The following is a 22,508-nucleotide window of genomic DNA, read 5'->3' as shown; positions in this document are numbered from 1 at the left end:
ACATAGCAACATAACGAATGCCATAGCCTACTGTCTTGCTAAAGACATGCTACCAATAAACACGGTCGAAAAAGAAGGATTCAAGCAGCTAATTAAGGTAATGAGAACCTTCACAGACATAATTAAGGTAATGGATCCTCATTACCAACTCCCTGGACATAAACATTTCTCTCAGACAGCGCTTCCAAAGCAATATTATATACGTTAGTCAATTTTGTCTCTTCTTCTTCAAAATAAACTAAGATTTATTTTTAGAATTAATATTTTGTTTCTAAGTGGAACTGACAATTTAGTAGTCTGTTTTGTTTGTTCTATTTTGAAACTTAAATGCTTTAGCGGCTGCCTTTTGTGTAGTTTGCAATATTTGCCTTTACTTTGCCTAAACTGAAGCCTTATTTTAAGTACATCTGCCCTGTTGAACTTATTATGGGAAATAAATATTTAAATCAAAACAAGCTGCTGATTATTTCACATTTTACTTGTGAGCAACAGCACATTTAAATCTTACATATATAGTTATTTGGCTTATATCGTGATATATATCGTTATCGCCTGAAATAAATAAATAAATAATAAATAAATAAATTTTTATTTATATAGCACCTTTCAAGACAGAATCACAAAGTGCTGCACATAAGATTACAAGTCACAAAAAAGATTTAAAAAGAGAAAATAAAACAGGCAAAAAATTAACCAAAAGCAGTTTTAAAAAGGTGAGTTTTGAGTTGTTTTTTATAAACAGCTACTGAGTCCACAGTTCTTAATGTTTGGGGGAGAGAGTTCCACAGTCTCGGGGCCACAGTGGCAAAAGCTCTGTCACCCTTAGTCCTCCTCTTAGTATTTTTTATAGCAAGTAAGCCCTGATCAGATGACCTCAAAGACCTGCTGGGGACATCGGGCTGTAGCAGATCAAAGATGTAGGCAGGTGCCAGTCCGTGCACAGCTCTGTAGGTCAAGACCAGGATCTTAAAATCAACTCTAAATTTAACAGGAAGCCAGTGTAACTGAGATAACAATGGTGTCACATGTGAGTACTTGGAGGATTTTGTCAAAAGCCTAGCTGCAGCGTTTTGCACAACCTGCAGACGATCCAGAGAACCTTTGCTTAGACACATAAACAGCGAATTACAATAATCCAAGCGTGACGAAATAAATGCATGTATAGCAATGTCCAGTTCAGAGTGAGATAAAATCGGGCTAAAATGAAAAAAACATATCGTGATATGAAAAAATCTTATATCGCCCAGCTCTATTAAACACATGTACTTTTAAAAGTTTGACAAAATAATAATATTGATAGTGTCCCCCCTCATCTGTTGCTCAGCTGTAATCTGATCCTAGACCTGTGGTTTTCAAGTTTGTTGTGCCAAAGAAACCAAAGGAAAAACCAACATGTAAAGCCACATCTGTATTTATATCTATCATCAGATTTTATTTTTCATTTCATTGTTTTTCATCTAAATTAAAGGCACTTATACATCCCAGTTACAGAAGCTGGAATCAGTACAGTATGTGCTTCCACTCCATTAGCATATACCAAATCTCAGTGCCAGTATCAGCCACTTTAACTTAATCCAGCAATGAGACTTTCTGGCAAATATTAGCATGGCAGGACTCTTGTTTTTCTGATGATATCACTGGTCCAGCTTAACTTCTGAGACCATTAGTTATTAGCTAGTTACAATGCTATCACTTCTTTGTAGTATCTTCTACACTGGTGATTAGTCGGCATGTGTTCCGGAATGGATCTGTTTCTCTGTTTATTAACCACTGCTGTTAGATCTTTGACATGTTACATTTTCATCATTCCTACCATCCAACAACTTTTTTCACCATTGTGATGACAAAATCAAATCAAATCAACTTCAATTTAATGCAATTACATTTTAGTTATATAGAAATAAATCACAAAAACTGTTGCCTCAAGGTGCTTAATATTGTAAGGTAAAGACCTTACAATAATACAGACAACAATACAAAATCAATACAAAGGCACGTGCAAAATCACATTGTTCCATATGTGTACATATGTCACAACATGACACATAACAGAAAATAAGATTTCCAAATGAGTGGTTGTGAGAGTATAAAAATGAGCTCAAATTGGCAATAAAATAGTTTCATTTTACAGTAAGTGATCAATTAATTAATGCATCATATGAAAATAAGAAACAGAAAAATCTGTACTTTCTCTTACAGGATCAATCTAATCTCACCACCATATGAGGATATTTCATCAGACAGCTTTCTGATCTATTCAGGACCTCCTGCTGTCTACCAGCTAAGGCCAAAAAAGCAGAAGTTTGGAACTCTGACAAGAATGACTCTTGGTGAAAAAGATTTTAATAAGATAAATAAAACCATCCTACTTGTGGGTGAAACAGGAGGGGGGAAATCCACTCTGATCAACACTTTGATCAACTACACCATGGGAGTGAAGTGGGAGGATGAAGTCTGGTTTCAGATCGTAGAGGAAGAGAAGAAAAGTCAGGCAGAAAGTCAGACATCAGATGTGATCGTGTACGAGATCTTTGGTTTTGAAAATCAAATTCTGCCATACTCTCTGACCATCATCGATACTCCTGGATATGGAGACACCAGAGGGACTGATCATGATAACATCATTGGTGAAAGATTATTGGACTTGTTTCGGTCAGAGGATGGAGTTCATGAAATTAATTCAGTGGGTCTGGTGATGAAGGCGACAGATAATCGACTGAGTGACCGGCAGAGTTATATCTTTAACTCAGTGATTTCTCTGTTTGGAAAAAATGTGGAGAAAAGCATCGTAGCTCTGATCACACACTCAGATGGTATGCCACCTGAAAATGCTCTTGAAGCGCTTGAAGCTGCAAGCATTGAATGTGCCAGAAATGAGAAGAATGAGCCTGTTCACTTTCTGTTTGATAACCAACAGAGCAAAGAGAGAAGGGAATCATATGAGAATTCTTTAATAAAGTCATGGGACTTAACAAAGAAACAAATGGGGGATTTTTTAACTTTTCTTACAAGTTGTGGACCTGAAAGACTGATGAAAACCAAAAAAGTGTTGAAGAAACGCATCAAACTGAAAGCCAGCATCCAAAACCTGAAAGAGAGAATCAACCTGATTGAACTGAAACAGAGAGAAATCAGACAGATTCAAGAAGGTCTGAAGAAACATAAAGAAACCATGAATGCGAACGAGAACTTCACTGTTGAAGTTGATGAGGTCTACACAGAAAAAGAAACTATCAAAGGTGGGATGTGGGGGTTTTTTTATGAGGGAGCCCTGTGCTGTACAGTCTGTATGGAGAACTGTCACTATCCTGGATGCAGTGTGTCTTGGTATCCTTCACACTGTGAGGTCATTAAAGATGACAGCTGCACTGTTTGTATCAGGAAGTGTCCTGCATCAAAACATGTGAAAGAAAAGTGGAGATATGTGAACAAGACCAAAAATGTTAAGAAGACGATCGAAGAAATGAAAGTGAAGTATGAGACAAATAAAAACGAAAGTCAGAACAAGCAAAGCCTTTTGGAAAATCTTGAAAAGGAAATGAGCCGACTGACAGCAGAGAAGTCACAGTTACTGGATGAGTCCTACCAACATTTCCTCAGACTGGATGAACTAGCTCTGAAAATTGATTCAGAGTCCACTACTGTCCACTACCTGGACTTCCTGATTGAGAAGATGAAGGAGAAAGGAGACACAGACAAGGTCCAGAAACTGGAGGAGATGAGAAGAAGAGTGGATGAAGGAACCAGAGGAGCTCTGAAATAAACTAATAACATTTGAGAGGAGTGAAGAGATGAAAAAAAATTATTCTGACTCTATGAACATGAAAAACTTATTTTGTTGTATTTGATGTAAGATTATTTTAATACTGTCAGAAAAATTTGCTGGAGAAAGAATTTTCTCAAATGTGTAAAGCTAAATATGTCCTTTAAAAAATGTTATTTTATCTTATATAATTTACTCATAGAAACGTAGAACTTTAGAATTTAGAATACATGAAATCCACAGTGTACTGTTAAAATGTGGAGTAAGCGGGGAGTCAGCTGATAGCTGTGCTTCAAGCCAAGTGGAAACATTTGGATTCTTTCATGTTGGACTTCATTTGTTCAAATTCTCTATATTCTGTTCATCCACATGAAATCGTCTCATGCTTGATGCACTTTTCTGTCAGTCCTCAATAAAATCTCTGCTTTGTTCAGTCAAGTTTGCTCAGAGTGTCTTTACTAGATCATCAGCTGATTTTTTTTCAGAACTGAGATTTCATTCAAATATCAAAACAAATATCAGAAAAATCCGGATGGTAATTCAGGATGTATGTTGGCCTGCTGGCTTTGTTAGCAGAACCATTCACAAGGAGTTGGAGAATGGCTACAATCACAGCATTGTAAGATGGTGAAAAATGTACCCTTAGGCCCCCTCCTCAATTCAGAGATGGTCTTTCCCTTTTCATGTAAATGGCCTCCTTGACTCTGCGCTCAAACCAGCGTTCCTCCCTGTCCAGTATGTGTACAACCTCATCATGAGTGTCCACTGGCCTGTAGGTGTGAATAGACTGCAGACTCCTGGCCTGACGAGGTAGCTCTTCATTGTGGTGCCATGCGCTTCGCCAGAGGTTGTTTGGTTTCCCTGATGTATAAATCCTGGCAATCCTCCTGCACTTAACAGTGTACATTATGTTACTCTGTTTATGTTGGGGGACACGATCCTTGGGGTGGACCAATTTTTGGCGCAGTGTCTTTTGGCGTTTAAAAGCCACAGAGACCCGGTGTTTAGAAAAATGTGTCTCAACTGTTCCGATACTCTTGACACATGTGGGATCGCTACAGGTTTTTGCTTTGTCAGCGGTTGTCCTTCTCTCTTGAATCGGCTGGAGCTTTTTTTGGCGCCTTCACACACAAGAGCACAGTGCAGCAAACATACATCCAATACAATAATAACAATAATAATAATAATAATAACAGCAATAGTAATACTACAGGTCCACACTGCTCACGGACCCCAAGTCCCCGGAACCGGGTCCGTGACAGTACCAGAGTGCTGTAAACAAATAATAGTGTTCAATTTAAATGTAAAAACTGTGGGTAACTGGTGGACTAACACTTCTGACATACATTAAATTGAGTCAACATTTTTGTAAGTAAAATGATAAATTACAAATTAAAAAATGCACATAAAATTCAGTAATGTGTTTGTATAATCCAAATGAGATGTAAATCCACAGGAGGTATCTTTTTCACGTTTGCTTTTTATTTTTAGTTTCTGTGTGGGGAGCTAACATTTTGAACCCTTCCCACAGAGCAAGTCTACGTTTATTTTTTTAACACTAGCAGGTATCAGAAATATTTCACTTCTGAAATAAAAGTTGGTCTATGAGAATTTCCATTGTAGCAATGTGGTTTCCTTCATTGTTTGTACAAGGGAAGAAATGTGATTGCGCTATCCTCCACATTGTCGTCAAGTTTTTTGCTTATCAAAGTCAAGAGTCTAAGGACCTCAAGGACATTTGTGGTAAGTTTAAATTGCCATCTCTGACTTGGTTTAACTTAAATTGTGTGTAGAAATCAAAGGTTGTACAGTTTAACCTCCTGTGTGGTTGTTAGGTCTGAATATTCTTTTTAGTCCCCCACACTCACCTTAAAGGAAACCAAACAACATTCATCGTGGTTTCTAATACTTGACATGTCTTTTTTCTTAGCTCCTCAGTCACACAAGTCAAATATCTGGTGGTCTGTAAACCTCATTCAGAGAAAGTGACAGTAAGATTAAATCACACGAATCTAAATATAACATATTTAACCTCATGAATCATAAAAACTTTCCCTCAACGGAGAATTATTTTTAACTTTGAAACAGTTGTAGTTGTGTGCCTAAAAAGTGTTTTTGTACAACGTTACATTACTTGAAACAAAATGAGGCCATATTCAGGAAGGAAGGTCTAGAACTATCGACAGCTTTAGCTAAAAAGAGCCTGTGGTGAGTTCTTATGAACTAGATTCATGTCCTGTTGATGCCCAGATGCATATGCATTCTGAATGAACAGGCTTGTTGGGTGTGGGAAGCACCGAAGTAGCCAGTCACAGCTTGCATCTTGCGGTCCACATGTGGCTGTGCTTGTTTTTTCACGAACACTGATACTGGCACATACCGCAATACTTGAAAATGAAAAAGTACAGGACTCCTGCTGATTCAGTCAAACTATTTTTACACGGCTGCCTGCGCACCGCCAATGTGATCGCTTTTAATGATCACTGCTTCCACACATAAAATCTTAGGTCAGGTCACGATCAGATTGTGCTGTTACAAAATCTGTAGTGTTTCCAATATTTCTGGGCTTTTTATCTTTCATTTTTAAAAAACACACTTTGATGCTAGAATACTTTTGCACTTGCATGCCAGTATTGGACACAGAATTACATGCAGGAAAGATTTTGGGATGTCTCCATGACTCTTGTTTCTGGCTCAGTATGTACTTTGCACCAGCTCTGCCTGCAGTGGTCTCAGTTGTGTTCACAAGTTCAGTTGTGTTCACATAATACACAGCTTTAATTCCCCGCAGGGCTGTTTAGAACTTTCTAATGCACGATATTGCTCATACGATTGAAATAATAGTATTTTCTTTATACCTTTTATATTTAGTAATATGAGGATAATATACTTTTTCATACACTTATACTTAGCAGTATCAATAATACTGTAAACATACACGGCAGACCCAGTGGCATTTTGATCATCTTTATTTTACCAGTTGCCGTACACACACACAGAGCTACAGCTCTCCCGCTGCCAGCTCAACATAATAGCAACCAAATTCGCCAAAAACTCTAAACTTTTAAGGCGGCGAGGCGTGATTGCAGATGCTGCTCAGATGGGTCAATCGCACCTGGAGCAGCATATAATTTGGATCATCCAAATTATACACTTTGATTAAAAGTCATTTTAAGAGCAATGGGATATAAATCCCTATTTCATGTTTTACATCAAACAAGGCCAGCACAGAAACAAAAAATATAGATCAGTTATCAGTTTCTTACCCGTATATTGATCGCCATGGAAACAAGAAGTAAAGCCTCAGAAATCTGTTGTAATGCATTGCTTCGTGAGAGGAATGCAATATTTTTCTATTACAGAGAGAAAATCCAGGCTTTGCTGTCAGAATCACACAATTTCAGCTATGCATTGAAAAAAATCTGTCAATAACAGGTCACGGTAACTTGGAAAATATGTAGCACTAATTAAAGAAATCTGATTTGTAGGATGTTAATCTGCACACAGCATATACTTCTTGCTGTCAGTTTTTATCAAGACAATGAGTATGTGTCTGTTGTGGCCTCTTTTCATGTTTCCCCTCATTATTTCTCACCTTGCAGAAAATTACTCAGAAAGCGGCATGTTCTTCTGCTGTGAGTACTTGCCTTCAATGTCATGTCATAAAACAAACAAACAAAACCCCCCAAAAAATAGTGTTTGTTCATCTCATCTCATTGATTATGACTATTATTAATTCTGGGTTTATTTATCGTTATGACTTCTAGTGTAATGTTTCTGTTTTGTACTTCCAGCACTCAAATTTTTCTCTGTTCTATAAATTCTAGTTCTTAAGTTTAGCTCCGGTTTATTTTGAAGGTCTTGTTGCCACATTTCTATGTGTTTTGTTTCCACTTGCCTGTTGTGGCAGCTGTTTTCCCATGTGTGTTCACTTTCCCAGTTACCCTCCAGTGTATTTAGGTCTTGTGTCTCTTACTGTTAGTTGTCTGGTGGTCTGCTTATGCTCTCTCCCTTAGTCATAGCCACAGTAGTATAGTATCATAGTTTGATATCTCAGTTCGAGTCAAGTCACAGTTCAGTTTTGTTCCTGTAATCATTCAGGAGCTAAATAAACGATTCGCTGTTGGTTCGCACCTCTGCTCCATTTCCCTCTGTGTCACTCTCTTCGCACAATTTGCCTCCAACATATCAGTTATATGTTGGTAAATGAAATGTACCAACATATAACAACGTTATTTTAGTAAAAAATTTACTTTTATATTTATGTTAGTAAAAGCACTGTGCTGAATAGTGTTTTAGTATAAAAAAAGTTTTCTATTAAAGTATGAGTTAATTATTGGTTTACCTTAATTATACAAGATTATTTGACTTTTCTTTTATATACTGATGGAGTCGTGCTAAACGTGAACTGTATTTAGCATCATGTGCTTAAAATGACAAATTTGACATTACAAACAAACTAAAATTGTTTGATGATTAGCGCCTAGATTCACTGTAAATGGTTTGGGAAATTTTACAGGAAGTGCATTTTTTTTGCGTCAGCCAATCACTATGATGTCGACTTTGCAAACTGCAATCAGCTTGTCACAAAATCTTCCTTTGAGTGGGTAGACATCAGTTGTGCAAGAGAAGGCTGAGGTAACACAATGATCGGAAGACTGGCTTCTTTGATTCTTCTAAGTACACTGTGTGAGTTTACTTCTTCTACACTGCCAGATGTATCATTGTAAAAAATATAAAACAAAATATATATTAGGCTTTGTAATATTCTACATTCTAACTGTTACTGTTTGTCTCTTTTCTTTAGCTGTGACTGAAATGAATGAGGTTCCTCAGCAGATCTCTGTAACTGTGGCTAAACTTGGAGATAATGTGACTCTGACATGTGCGCTCTCTGGAAGTGATAAAGAGTTATTTTATTGGTATAAGCTGAATTATGGATATATGGTTCAAACAGTTACTAAAGGAAATTTTGGCAACATATTATTTCAAATTAACAACTCAAGATTCAGTGTCACAAAAGTGGGTAATGTGCTTTCTCTTACCATAAGAAACGTAAGCAAAGAAGATGAAGCAACATACTTCTGTCAAGCGGGATCACAATACAGTATTATCTTTATTAATAGCACAATTTTGGCAGTGAATGGTAAAGTATATTCATTTGGTTGTCTTTGATAAGGGTGGGTCGAACCCTAAACAAGTACAGTGAATTTCATGTCTTTTTCTAATTCCTACAGATCCTAAAACCCAGCATAAATTTTTCACAGTAAAACAAACTCCAGATGTGAATTCAGTCCATCTGGGAGATACAATGACTCTGCAGTGTTCGCTCCTCTCTGAGAGCAAAAATGACACAGATCAGTGTCCAGATGAAGACAAAGTGCACTGGTTTAAAGGTGCATCAGACGTCCATCCAGGCATCATTTACCACGGCAGTATTAGAAATAAAGAGGACGGGAGATGTGACTACAGTCTGTCCAAAACTATAACAAACTCATCTGATGCTGGGACGTACTACTGTGCTGTGGTGACATGTGGAGAGATCCTGTTTGGTAAAGGAACTAAAGTGGAGATAGGTATGTTTTTGAAGTATTATTTTAATATTTGCTTATCTGTACTAGTTGTTCCTGATTCCTGATGATTTGTGCGTGAATAAGCAAGAGATATTCTCAGGCCTTTAATACTTTTATACTTTGACCATTGGTAAGTAAACTGTTACTGGATGCATGAAAATTAACATCCAAACTAACTTTTATGATAATTTTTACTGAGATACTGCATACCTTGGAGATTGAGTTAATTTAAACCATCTATATGAAATGTTATTACTGTGGATTAACTGAGTGAGTAATGTACAGTATTATACTATTATATAATCAGAACGTTAATTGTCTGCTGGGATGTTTTCTCATTCCAGAGGAGTTCCCGCTCGTTACTGTGCTTGGGGCACTGCTGACCTGCTCTGTGCTTTTGAATTTTGCACTGATTCTCTCCAGAAAAAAAATCCAACCTCGTAAACACCGCAAAGGTAAATGAATCAAATGTATAACATACTGTGTACATATAATTAATATCAATAATTACTATACATATTAATAATTAATAATTATTAGTAATCAATAATTATTAATAATTAATATGAATACAAAGTTTCCTTATTTTACTTTTTACTAAACTATAACCTCAGTTTCCTGTTCTTAGCTGACAGGCGTGGTACTCAGTATGGTCGATATTACTTAAAATTGTTGCATTAACTATTGATTCATGTGCTCACACGTGGCCAGAGGATAACAGTAAAAAGGTCAATTAAATGCAGAACCATTAACATGGTAAAACATTAAAAGCTAATACAAATACCAGGCATTATTTATACAAAAGAATATCTTCAAATATTGTAAAAATGGTGCCTTGTTGGTTACCTGGCAGTAATGATGATATCGCCTTTTCCCCTGACTGCCGTTTGTACAGCTCAGAGCTCGTCATTTATTTACATTTTCATTTCACAAAACTTGTGAATCATACCCATAAAAACAAAGCTGTCATCCCAGTCTTTTAAAATATTTGGGTTTAATTTATTATTGGCGTGTTTTTGTTTGTTTGTTTTTTGGTAAATATTTGCTAACTTTAGTTAGGAAAAGTATTACATTGTCAGTACATTCCAGAATTCGAATCTTCACTAATTGAGATTTTCAGATTGATCCTTTCATCAATTATCGTATTTTACTATATAAACAGACTTGACAAATAGATTTTTGGATAAATGATTATTTATTATCTTAAAGCGATCTGTCATTTTTAACAAAATTAACAAACTTTTTTTTAGCATTTCCATCACAGTTAGTAGAGAAATTAATATACAGAAATAAACAAAAACAAAAAATGGCAAAATGCTCACCAATCATACATGAAGCGATACATTTCAGTTGCTTCTGAGGCATGCAAAGGGTCAGGATTATTTGCTAAGTGCACCGATCTTTCTATCGTTCGTAGCACATAATTATATCCCTACTTTACTACAGCTGAAATTGCTACTTAATAGATGAAGTGACAAATGCAGATAGTGAAGCAGAAGTGGTTTCAAACTGGTTCCAGTAGACACATTTTAATCTAATAGATCCAGATTTCTGGATGTGATATTCTCATCATGTATATAGCACAACAAACTAAAGCTGCTGCGAGAGCAAATGGAGGCCTTATAAAGTTTTTCTACAATCTCAAACGATTGGTTCTTGATTCTGACCAGACAAGCACTTAAAATAAATAATATTTCACTGCTAATCTTTTCTTTTTATGAACAGGAAAAGTAGAAGTCTTTACTGATGTCAAACAGGAAAAATCATCTGGGGATCAAATGAGTAACGAGGTACACACACACACACACACACACACACACACACACACACACACACACACACACACACACATTATATTTATAGCTATCTAGCTATTATAAAATACGTGACTAGACTTTCATCATAATAATGATATTCTGCACTACTGATGACAAAGTGACTTCTTATTTTTAAGGTTGAAACACACAAAACAAGTAAGCTAAACATTTTGTATAAGAAACAGGAAGCATTTTGATGTGAAATACAAGAAAGTACAGACAGAAAAGATCAAAAAACTACATTTGCCCTGAAACTTAGATGTCAAATGTAATCAGTAATCAGTCGCATCTGACATCCTCCTAGAAGTCCTTTATTGTAAATGATGACATGTTTGATTAGGTCACACTTTATTGTAATATGTGTACTTTAGATATGTGTTTTCATGATGGTAATTTGTGACTCACTTTGAAACACTTGCAGTTGCCATTACCCTGAAACATGAAGTCATCTTATGTTAGACTGCCATCTGAGGACAAACAAACAAACAATGGCTATGCGATGTTCTCTCTTTGTGTATTTATGTGTTGCATGTGTATTTATTATTTTAAATTTTTTATATTTTTGTTAATAATTTACAGGACAGTGAAGAAGCAGGTCTGAACTATGTGGCTCTGGATTTCCCCTCAAGAAAATCTTCAAGATGGAAGAGTAGGAAGGAGTCACCAGAGAGCACCATATACTCTGGCATCAGAGAGGGACAGTAAAAGGCAGATTTAAGGCTGATGCAGATGCCATTCCTCTGGGTAGATGAAAAAGGAAATTACAATGACAAAGACAGATTCTTTTGTAAGATGGATTCTTTTAACCGCCTTAATGAAGATATTCTGTCAGGATTAGACAGGTAAAATGGGGCACAACCATTAAGATACTTAAAGACAAATGGATTCATAAATGAACTGGAAGCCAGTGAAGGGAAGCTAAAACTGGAGTAAAGTGCTCTTGCTTGCTCGCACCAGATAAACATTGTATATAAAAGCATATATTCATGTTTCAAGGTTGTGTTTGGCCTGAATTGTTACACAGTTGCCTCAGTTGGAAAAAGCAGGGTTAGGACTTAAACAAATGGAGTGCTTATGAGGATATCATGGTCCACAGTATCAAAAGCAGCTGTTAAGTCTAAAAGCACGAGTAGCACGCAGTCACAGAATCAACTGCTAATATGTCGTTACAAACCACAAAAGAATGGACTCTGTACTGTTGTGAGTTTTGAATAACGTGAGTATACAAACATGGAAGTTTGTCTTGAAACAACAACTGTTTTCACCTCTATTTTTTCTTAAAATAGATTCTCGACTTTAATCTCAAAATTTCACATTTATTCTTAGAATGGGGTTTTTATTCAAAAAGTAATGCATTACTCTGTTTAATTCTTAAAAGTAATCCAGATATTACTTAATTATGCCCCAGAGAAAGTGATTTGGTACACTCCATCACATGAACTGAACTACATTGTCACAGTTTAACTACATAAACTGTAGGCTACAGAGCCACACACTGACACAAATCTATGTCTGTATGTCCGTCATGAGAACATGCGTACTGTTTGATCTCTCTTTTAGTGTTTGAGCATAAACACAAAGCCGACAATACAAAGGTTTTTTTTTATTTCTTGTGGATAAATGAAGAAACCTGGCTATCCACATACCAGAAAAAACAAACGCACAAACAAAAAAACCCACACATCAGAAAAACAAACTTTACAAAACCTGGAGAACAATAAAACCACTTTAAAAAGGACAAGCAAAATGGAAGCAAAATAAAAATGAATGAGGGTGACTAAAAACAGTACTGCAAACAAAACTAAGCTGCCATGATAGAGGCATTGTGGCTTGTGTTGTTGTGCAACGAGTGACATCTATTGACAGCCACATATCAGTCTTCAGAGGAAAACACAACCTCAGGAGGATGCAGTGTTGCGCACATCTTATACATACATATTTCAGTATAAACATTATGCTCCACATGCTGTAGTGACCGTCAGTGTCTTTTAATGAATTGCAATCCTACATTTCAATTTCTTGGCTCAAAGATTCTTAATATAAGCTGTTTTTTTCTCAATGTCCAGCTAATTGATGCATTACCAAAGTGTTTGAACTCCCCCTAGTGGTTCAAAACAGAATCTTGCACAGGACCCCTAAAAAGCTAGAAACAGCCCTGCCTGGACGAGCCTTATTGTGAGTCATAGATAACTGTAGGTGAGCTAGAATCAGTGGTGATACGGTTATAATCACATTAAGTAAAATAGAGCTTTAGTCTTTTTTTTCACACTTATTTGAATATCTCCTAGAAACAAAAAGTTAAACCTGCAGTAAGTGATTCTTTATTTAAGTTTTGCTCACTAAAATACCTCAATCATGTATGTTTTCCCCTACCTGAAGTATCACATGGACATATGGCCTTCTGGAAGAGTACATGAGCAGAAATATCACCATAACCCAATTTTCATTCTTAACTTAAAGCTAGAATACAGAATAAAGTTTTGCTTACTGCAACTGCTGCATGCACTTTTCATGATTTGGAGAAGCAAAGCATGAAATGGACACAGTGGACCGGTGTGTCTGTTACACTAGTTCCACCAAACATAGCGCTGGTACTTCCCAAAGGGCACACTCAATTTTTATTGTAAGAACAACAGAAGCTAAGTAAAGGAGAAAAAAAGGTCATCTCACAGAGCAGAGAACTCAACAATACACAATATATTTGCAAGATAAGTATTCCAGACTCAAGCTCAGTAGCATTATCTTGCTAATATACCACAGTAGTTTTACCTCTCGGAGCCCTCCGTGTTGGTTTCCTGTGTGCAACCTGTATTGGGCAGTCCACTGTTTCTTTGAAATTATGGACTCATGTACCAGTGTGAAGTGAGTGGTACTGCACATTTGAACCTGGGTGGGCAGCCCTGTACTGTACTGGCATGAAATGTGGGTCACATGGATACCAGTAGGTAACCCCAGATCTACATTGTGGGCATCCTGTGGGTATGATGCCGACATGTGGTGATGCCCATTCTGGGCCCACACCATACCACAGAATGGTCAAAATCTAGGTGTGGGCTGCCCTACTGACTTGTGTGGATGGCCCCATGTGGGCCCACAGTAGACGAGTGGGACATGTTGGTCTGCCCGCAGTGCCTAGATATGAGCACATAGGGGGCATATTTCCTGGGTAATAGGTAGAGTTCAGTAGACATGCTTTATTGGATTTAGGCACATTTAGGGACTCACAGACTTTATCTCGTGCTCAGCAGACTCATTATATACCTTGCCTGTGGATAACGGTGTTTTAAATGAATGGATTGAGTCTGCAACATAAGCATGTTAAGGATGTTTAAATATTACACTTTTCATAGCTGTGGCGTTTCTGTGAAAACCCTAAAAGGTTATTTAAACATCATCAAGGCCTATACAAAATGAGGCACATTACCAAAGTGCCTGTTGTTACAATGTACAAGTCTCAGATGTGTGTGTGTTTAGTTTTTTCCCCCCCAGGGATCATTTATAGAGCAACGTGATTTTTTTTGTATTTAACTAGCAAGTAACTAGCAGGTTGCTTGCTGTCAGTCTTTCCCTGATTGAAAAAAATGTGTTAACCCACTCTTTTCAATCTGCATGGTATTGGGCTATTAACACAGCTCATATTAATGGATGCTGGCATCTCATGCCACGCCCATGCAGCCTGTTTCTTAAAATTTGGCCAAAAATGTACACATGTGATCTGCTGGAGGTCATTTTATGTGACTGGCAGTGTTTGTGATGTTTTTTCTTGCACAAAGAGGCAGATACTGATGCAGATACTGATCCTGTGGCCGGGATGATGTCCTTCTACAGCCCTCTCCTCCTGCCCTCTGGAGACTCTGCTGAGAGATACAGCAAGCCTTCTGGCAATGGCACATCTCATGTTATCAGTAGTGACAAAACAGTAGCAAAGAGCAAAACTAGAACAAAAGCAGGGATAAACAGAACAATGGTCTTTGACCACCTTTCCTTGAGGTCGGGCATTATACTTCGAACCTCAGCTGCACCTGTAGTCAGGTGAATGTGTATTGAAATGCAATTTTGCAAGTACTCAAATATAATAGACAGATTTTCTGTATTTTGATTATGAAAAATTTCAGTAATATTTAGGTGACGGTAAATTTCAGTTATTTTAAGCCATCTGGCAACCCAGCTACTATAAATTTTCCCACTTGAATTTCATTTGAGGAGAATGAGAAACAAACGTCATGACAAAAATCTTAAATGTTCACAATTTTATTAACAGAACTTAGAATAAACAAACAATAAATACCTTAAATCCTCTAAATGTCAAACACAAGCTTTTAGGATTTACATCACCAACCAAAAATGTCCGTCATTCAATTAAATTGATAAACTGACAAATGAATATTTGTATGGCATTTCATGCTATTTGTAAAATGTAGATTTAAGTAATAATTAACATTTCCACTTTATACAAAACATAGTGTAGTAACATTTTTGTCTTCTATAATCACTAGGGCATTGGAAAAGAATTTCACAACTCACCAGCAGGTGGCAGCAGAGCATCTGCTGCCACTCATTTAACATTTTGGGCCTACAATTCTTCTTCTTACAGTTTTTACTGAATGCTTAAACCCTAACTGTGATTCTTGTAGCACAATTTCTAAAACTATTAATAGTTATAGTAAAACCACTCACTGAGTGTGCAAAACTAAAAGCACAAACACTGCTTTGCACTCAGTTTGCAATTTTGTAACACACACTTTGCAAAACTGTAGGCACAACTCACTGCACAGCACTCAATTACCACATTTCCAACACACTCCTAGCAAAATTATACACATGTATGGCTATCATTACAGTTTTTCTCAAATGCTAAAACACATGTCACAAACGTTACCACCAGGTCCCCCAGTGTCCAAACACAACACCCTTCTCTAAAGCTACATAAACACAACCACACCTTCCCACTGCAAAACTCAAACTCCCACACCAAGAGAGCAGCTCGAAGCTGTCAAAACTGTAAACACTATACACAGCATTACACACTACAGCAAAACAATTGAAAACACAATGCTCAATTTGTGAGAAGGTTCTTTGGTTCATAACTGCCAATGCATATTTTTATAAACTGTACAGTAACGGATCGTCATAGAACCCTGCAGAGGATTAGGCATTTAGATTTGTGAGTTTCACATGAAGACTATAAATCTATAAAAACATCCTGCATGTACGTACACTACTGTAACACAACTCAATGCAAAAACAGAATCTATCGCACACAACAGTACTCTCGGAAACATGATCAGGGTGTGAAGTCTTTTTTATTGTCTACACGGTCTTTTTACAGTATTACACACAGTCACTGTGCGGCATCATGTCGCCGAGCTGCATTGGGCCACATCACCTCATCCACATCACAGGCTATATTGTCCCTTGCTAGGCACCGCGGGAAAAACGCCCTGGAATGGCGAATCCATCCCTGGAAGGCCTCCACTGGGATGTCAGCACAGGCCAGCTCCATTGCCCGTACGAGGTTCTCTCGTGTATGGCTGTCTGTCATACACCTTCCATCTCCATGATGAGAAGAACTCCTCTATAGGGTTCAGGAAAGGGGAGTAGGGTGGCAGACAGACGTTTAAAAAGTGGTCACTGTTGGTGGTGAACCACTCTCTGATTTGGTGTGTTTTGTGGAAGCGGACGTTGTCCCAAATGATCACATACATGTGATGTGCTAGCCTAGGATGGTGTTGTTGACGGTCCAGGAGGATGTCTTTTAGCTCCTCTAGGAAGGTGAGGAGACGTTGGGTGTTGTAAGACCCAAGGACAGCATGCCGGTGGACAAGCCCCTCCGTACCCATAGCTGCACAAAGAGTAATATTACCCCCCGTTGGCCAGGAACCTCAGTGATGGCTCTTTGGCCAATGATGTTACGGCCTCTTCGCCTTCGTTTCTGGAGGTTGAAGCCAGCCTCATCCAGGAAGAGGTACTCATGGGGTCTGGCCATCGCGTCCAACTGCATTATCCTCTGTGAACATGGAAAAGCGTACAGGTGTTCAGAACGGTCAATCAGGTAGCACAGTATTGTCCAGAAGTAATGTAGGCCACTAAGCAACACAGTATGTCCACTAACTGTACTGTGGACATGGATGTATACGTACTTGCACATACTCGTAACGTTGTTCTATGTGTCGCGCAGAGTTGCGCTCAAAGGGAACCCTGTAGACCTGTTTCATCCTCATCTGTTGGCGCCGGAGAACTCGGTCTATTGTGGACACGCTGACAGCATCAATGTTCTCAAAGTTTACATTATCTGCAATGACTTTGTCTCTGATCTCTCGGAGTCTAATGCAGTTGTTCTCACGGACCATATCTGCAATGAGGGTTTCTTGTGCCGCTGTGAATATGGCAACCCTCCCACCTCTATGTGGCATCCTTTCAGCTCTAAAGAAAGAAACATGTGTTGTCAATTGACTGATTTATATGTAAAACTACATGTAAAGTAACAGACCACTTTCACAGGCCTGTAAAACTGTAGTGAGACAAAGAAAGCAATAGCGTACTATACCTGTTGTGTTGTCTAAATGCCTTGATAATGGTGGCCACGGTGAACCTACTCAGGTTTGGATGTACTCTTCGTCCCGCTTCAGCCATTGTCATGCCATGGCCAATGACATGATCAATTACTGTTGCTCGCATATCATCTGTTATGATGGTGCGAGGTTGTCTTCTTCTCCCACCTGGACCTTCTCCTCTCTCTTGTTGGCCTCCTTCTCTTCCTCCTCTACTCCGAACTCCTCTTCTTCTTAGGCCTTCACCTCTTCCTCCTCTGATCTCAACCCCTCTTCCTCTTTGGCCTGCAGCTCTTCTCCTTCCGCACGCTCGAATGCCTTCATCCATTGTGATTGTTTGGCATCTTCACCAAACTATGCTTTTATAGGTGGGGTCACATCATTAGCAACAGGTGTCTTCAATTTTGAGTCGCTGTGTGTAGTGACTGACGCCAGGTGTGTTCCCTGTGTTCAAAGATTGGTGACTGTGGCAAGCATTTTGCATCACATGGGCTTTCATTTGAGAATATGAGCAGAGTTGTTTTGCAACATGTGTTTTAGCAAGGAAAAATGTGTTTAGATTTATGAGTACAGAGGGTTGTGTTTTGTGAATTGTGTCTTCATGTGACATGTGTTTATGGTACTGGAATATGGTGGCTACATTTAGTAAATGTGTTTAGACTACTGGTCATTTGGGTTACAGGATTGGCTTTTGTGTTTTAACATTTGAGAAAAACTGTAACACTATTTTGCCAACTGTCTGGCACACTTACACATGTGAAAACTGTGTTAGATAAGTAGTCCACTTTGCAATCAGCCTAAGCACTATAAACAGGCCACAGGTAAGCTGTCTATGTGGAGTACAATGGAAGGAGCAGTAAGAGTGAGAAGAGTGAGAAGTACAGGAGGCCGAGGAAGAGGACGTGGAGGTGAAGAAGTAGGACGAAGAGGACGACAAGGACAAGGAGGAGCAAGAGGAGGACGAGGAGGGGGGAGAGGAGGACGAGGAGGGGGGGATAGGAGGATGAGGAGGGGGGATAGGAAGGGTAAGAAGAGTAAGAAATAGAATTGCTGATGACATCAGAGCTACAATAGTGGACCATGTAATCAACTGTGGAATGACCCTGAGGGAAGCTGGCCAACGGGTCCAGCCTAACTCGAGCCGCTACACTGTAGCAAGCGTCATAAGGACATTTTGAAATGGGAATCGGTTAGCACAGTCACTTTGCACACAGATCTGTAGCACTGCCATATGCCAATGAGAAACACAACAATACCATAGATGTAAAAATACTGAAATTGTTACGTTACAGAATTGCTAGATGACCAGATGCTGGGGGCAGAGGAAGCATGTTCACTGCAGACCAAGAAACCCATATAGTCATTATGGCGATTGCAAATAATCCTATACTTGGAAATAAACACTTGTGTTTGTGTTGATGTGTGTGAATAAACACCAGTACTTGAAGTTTGGATCCCTCTATGCTTATGGATCTATGACAAAAGTATGAGCTCAAACTGACATGGCCTACCTTGTGCACAGAGTAAGCAAAAGCCAGATGTGTTTTGTATTCATACCATCAGTGTGCAGTTGGCGCATTGTGTGCTTAGTAGATGATGGCTTGTGTGTACTGTTTGATACGAAAACACCATTTTTACGAAGGTGTGAAGAGTTAATCTAGCTGTGTTCGCTTTTGCAAGAGAACTACAATGTTTTGATAATTGGGTGACAGGTTTTCTTATTTGTGTGTAGAGTTTTGCAAAAATAGCCAATAGTTACAAAAAATGTGCTTAAGCAATCAGAAAAAACTGTAATGCATCGGAAGTTAAATGATTTCAGTTTACTTCCATAAGACAATAAGACTGAAATTGTAGCAAAAGTTTTTGTAGTAATAGCAGGACTAAATGTGGCCTTACTTTGTGTTTGACTTTTTACTCTGGAATGTAGTCATGAAAGGGGCTTGACCTTAGTAACGTCAACCATTTACAAGAGAAAAATCTGCAATTAGTGTTCATTTTAAAAATAAACATACTGGGAAATTGGTGGGCTCATGCAACACAGCATCACATTCACTTTGTGGTCATCAAACAAGATTTGTAATGATCAGAGTTTCAATGATCTACCTGCGTGTTTGCACTGAGTTGATTTAACTTACGCAAAACTTAAAAATAAGTAGCTTGTAAATGATTCATTTATACATGATTCTTTGGTTGTAGTTGATGTTTCACATGCAGCAGCATGAACAATGAATGGAAAATTAAGCAGTGATGTGGTTGTGTGGTGTGAATCCACAGAAGGCTTTTTTTTCCTGAACTTTTCCCACTTTGTTTTTTTAACGGCAGCAGTTCATATACATAGTATTTACACATTTGTACTGTAAAATACAACAGTTGTGCTGTGAGAATTTCTATTGCATAAATGTGGTTATCATGATTTTTTGTTTTGAAAAGAAAATGTGCTACTTAGTCACCCGGTACATTTTAATGTTTGTTCAAAGTGAAAGCGGCAGAGACAGCTGATCTTCCCTTCACATGCCTCTTTTTCTTACCTTTATGCATTGTGCCAATAAATAGTGAGCTTATAGTAAACTTATCACAATGGCTGAAAAAGGGAACTGTGTCCCTTGTCATCATTATTTCGAAGCTAATAATGTCAAAATTGATGTAATGAAGCATTTAAATAGAAAAACTTTGCTGCTGTTCTCCAGTGCATCTGTCATATCATCCCCATGCTTTTGCACCTTCTTAGTATCATGTCTGAGTTTTCATTTAGTGCAGCTCATTCTCATCCCCAGACTATCCAATAAGTATCACTTTTTCGAAGCTACTAATGTGGCTAATTTACATACAACGTGTCCTTTGACGTGTGTGCTGCAATGAATATTTGTCAGGCCATAATTGAGAGGTCAGTCACACATATATTAATGTAGTTCCTAAACCAAACTGAGTAGAAATGAAGATGAAAAGGGAGAAGAAAAAAGTGAAAAACACAAACTTCTAGGTCACCACACCTTAATCAAATGATTAGTTCATTACCAGGCCTCGGGAGAACTTCAAGAAATATTGAGAAGGTAATCTAGTGATGGCTCAATGACACATCTAACTGACTCTCCAGGCCTGGAGTTAGCCACCCCTGTCCAAATTGAACCAATCCTGACTATCACCCCTCCAGCCTTCTAATGAGGACTCTACAGATTTGTTAAATGTGGGTGTTGTCAGGGGCCAGCAAATCTCTGACAGGAGAGTCAGTGTACTAGCACTGAAAGACATGCAACAGGAATACAGCAAATAATGCTGACAAAGCAACATTACACAATGTGGACTGGGTGTTATGTGATGGCTCTTAAGATTGTTTTTAGTCCCCCTGCCTCATAAGAAACCAGACAATATTCATCCTCGTTTCTAATATATGTCTTTTCTTTTTTCCTCTCTCCACAATTTTACGCAAGTCAAGGTCACAACAAGGTCCGCAAACCTCATTAACTAATGAAAGAGTTTAACTCTCAGAAGTTTACCGAAATTAATTTTTTTTAACTTAAGCACACTTGCAGTTGTTCGGTGTTTAGAGTAATTCGTTTTGGCCTTATAATAATCAAGGCCATATCCAGGAAGGCTGAAAACTGAAATCTGTCTAACGGTTTAAGCTAAAAATAGCCTGGGGAGGCTTCTTGTCAACGAGCTACATATCCTGTCGATACCAAATATCATGTGCATTCTGAGTAAACAGGATTGGCGGGGTGTCGGCAGCAGAGAAGTAGCCAGCCACAGCTTGCATCTCACAGTTCGCCTGCCACATGTGGCTTTGCTTGTTCTTTCACAGCCACTGACGAATACGTAGCAACATTCTTTGAAAGACAAACATGCAAAACTTTTGTTGTGATTTGGCACAGGTGCAGGTGCACTGGTGCTAAAACATGTGCATCTAATGAGTGCAATGTTCATTGTTTCCATACATAAATATTTCTGGTTTTGGCGCTGTTGCACCAAAATCTTTCAGTTATCAGAAGTATGCAGCAATACTTTTAAGAACTTCTCTGTAAAAGTATTAGAATGTGCATAAATATTAATTTAACTGTCTAGTAAAGTCTCTATTAAATTGTTATAATAATACTTTCCTCTGCAGCAATCTCATGCTGCATTTGTCCCCTCAATTTTAATAGTGCTTAGTTTTCACACAGTCACTCTCACTATTTACCCCTAATGCACTGAGCTGCACCCATACACGCATCCAGCAGACCACTTTTCACACAGATAAGTAGGGAGGGGGGCCGGCGGATTTTTTTACACCACAATATCCTACACCTATCTGGGGCTGGGGTCATACATGCCAACCCTCCCGATTTTTCCGGGAGAATCACGAATTTCAGTGCCCCTCCCGAAAATCTCTGGGAGCCACTATTCTCCCAGATTTCTCCCGATTTTCCACCCGGACAACAAAATTGAAAAACCATATCCCAGAATTCATAGCGCGGCCCAGCCAATTCCAGTTTCCAACAATGGCGGCAGCTACTTAGTTTTAATATTGCTCTTATTGCTCTTTCTGTGTCACAAAATAAACTTTTAGCAGATTTTCAGGCGAGAATGAACCTGTGTAAACTTCAAATATCTGAGCCTACCGACACATCGTTTTCAAACCCCTGCGGTCTTTCGCTACTCAGGTTAAACATGATATATAAGTAACTTAGATAATCTAAAACGTGATTGTTTGACTTTTTTCCGTGTTTTATTTGTTACTGAGTAAATCGTTTTGGCTGAGATCAAAGTTATTAGATTAGATTAGATTAAATAAAACTTTATTAATCCCTCGGGAGGGTTTTCACACAGC

General features: G+C 38.3%; 2 protein-coding genes across 2 annotated transcripts; both read left to right on the top strand.

Moving 5' to 3' along the window:
* The first annotated feature begins 2,320 nt into the window (after positions 1-2,320).
* On the top strand, positions 2,321-3,763 carry LOC146392966 (uncharacterized). The gene has a single exon (XM_084939121.1). The coding sequence runs from the start codon at positions 2,321-2,323 to the stop codon at positions 3,761-3,763; it is 1,443 nt and encodes a 480-aa protein (XP_084795247.1).
* Positions 3,764-8,409: 4,646 nt separating this feature from the next.
* LOC146392965 (uncharacterized) lies at positions 8,410-11,858 on the top strand. The gene is made up of 6 exons (XM_084938437.1): positions 8,410-8,452; positions 8,571-8,909; positions 9,001-9,339; positions 9,681-9,791; positions 11,062-11,126; positions 11,733-11,858. Exons 1-6 carry the CDS (start codon positions 8,410-8,412, stop codon positions 11,856-11,858), a joined length of 1,023 nt encoding a protein of 340 aa, XP_084794563.1.
* Positions 11,859-22,508: the final 10,650 nt, after the last annotated feature.

The sequence above is a fragment of the Perissodus microlepis genome, chromosome 2 (genome assembly GCF_051167445.1).
Source record: "Perissodus microlepis isolate ML-2025 ecotype Zambia chromosome 2, ASM5116744v1, whole genome shotgun sequence".
NCBI classification, from domain to species: Eukaryota; Metazoa; Chordata; class Actinopteri; order Cichliformes; family Cichlidae; genus Perissodus; species Perissodus microlepis.
The sequence above is the reverse complement of the archived record's forward strand: the minus strand, read 5'-3'. Positions and strand labels throughout refer to the sequence as shown.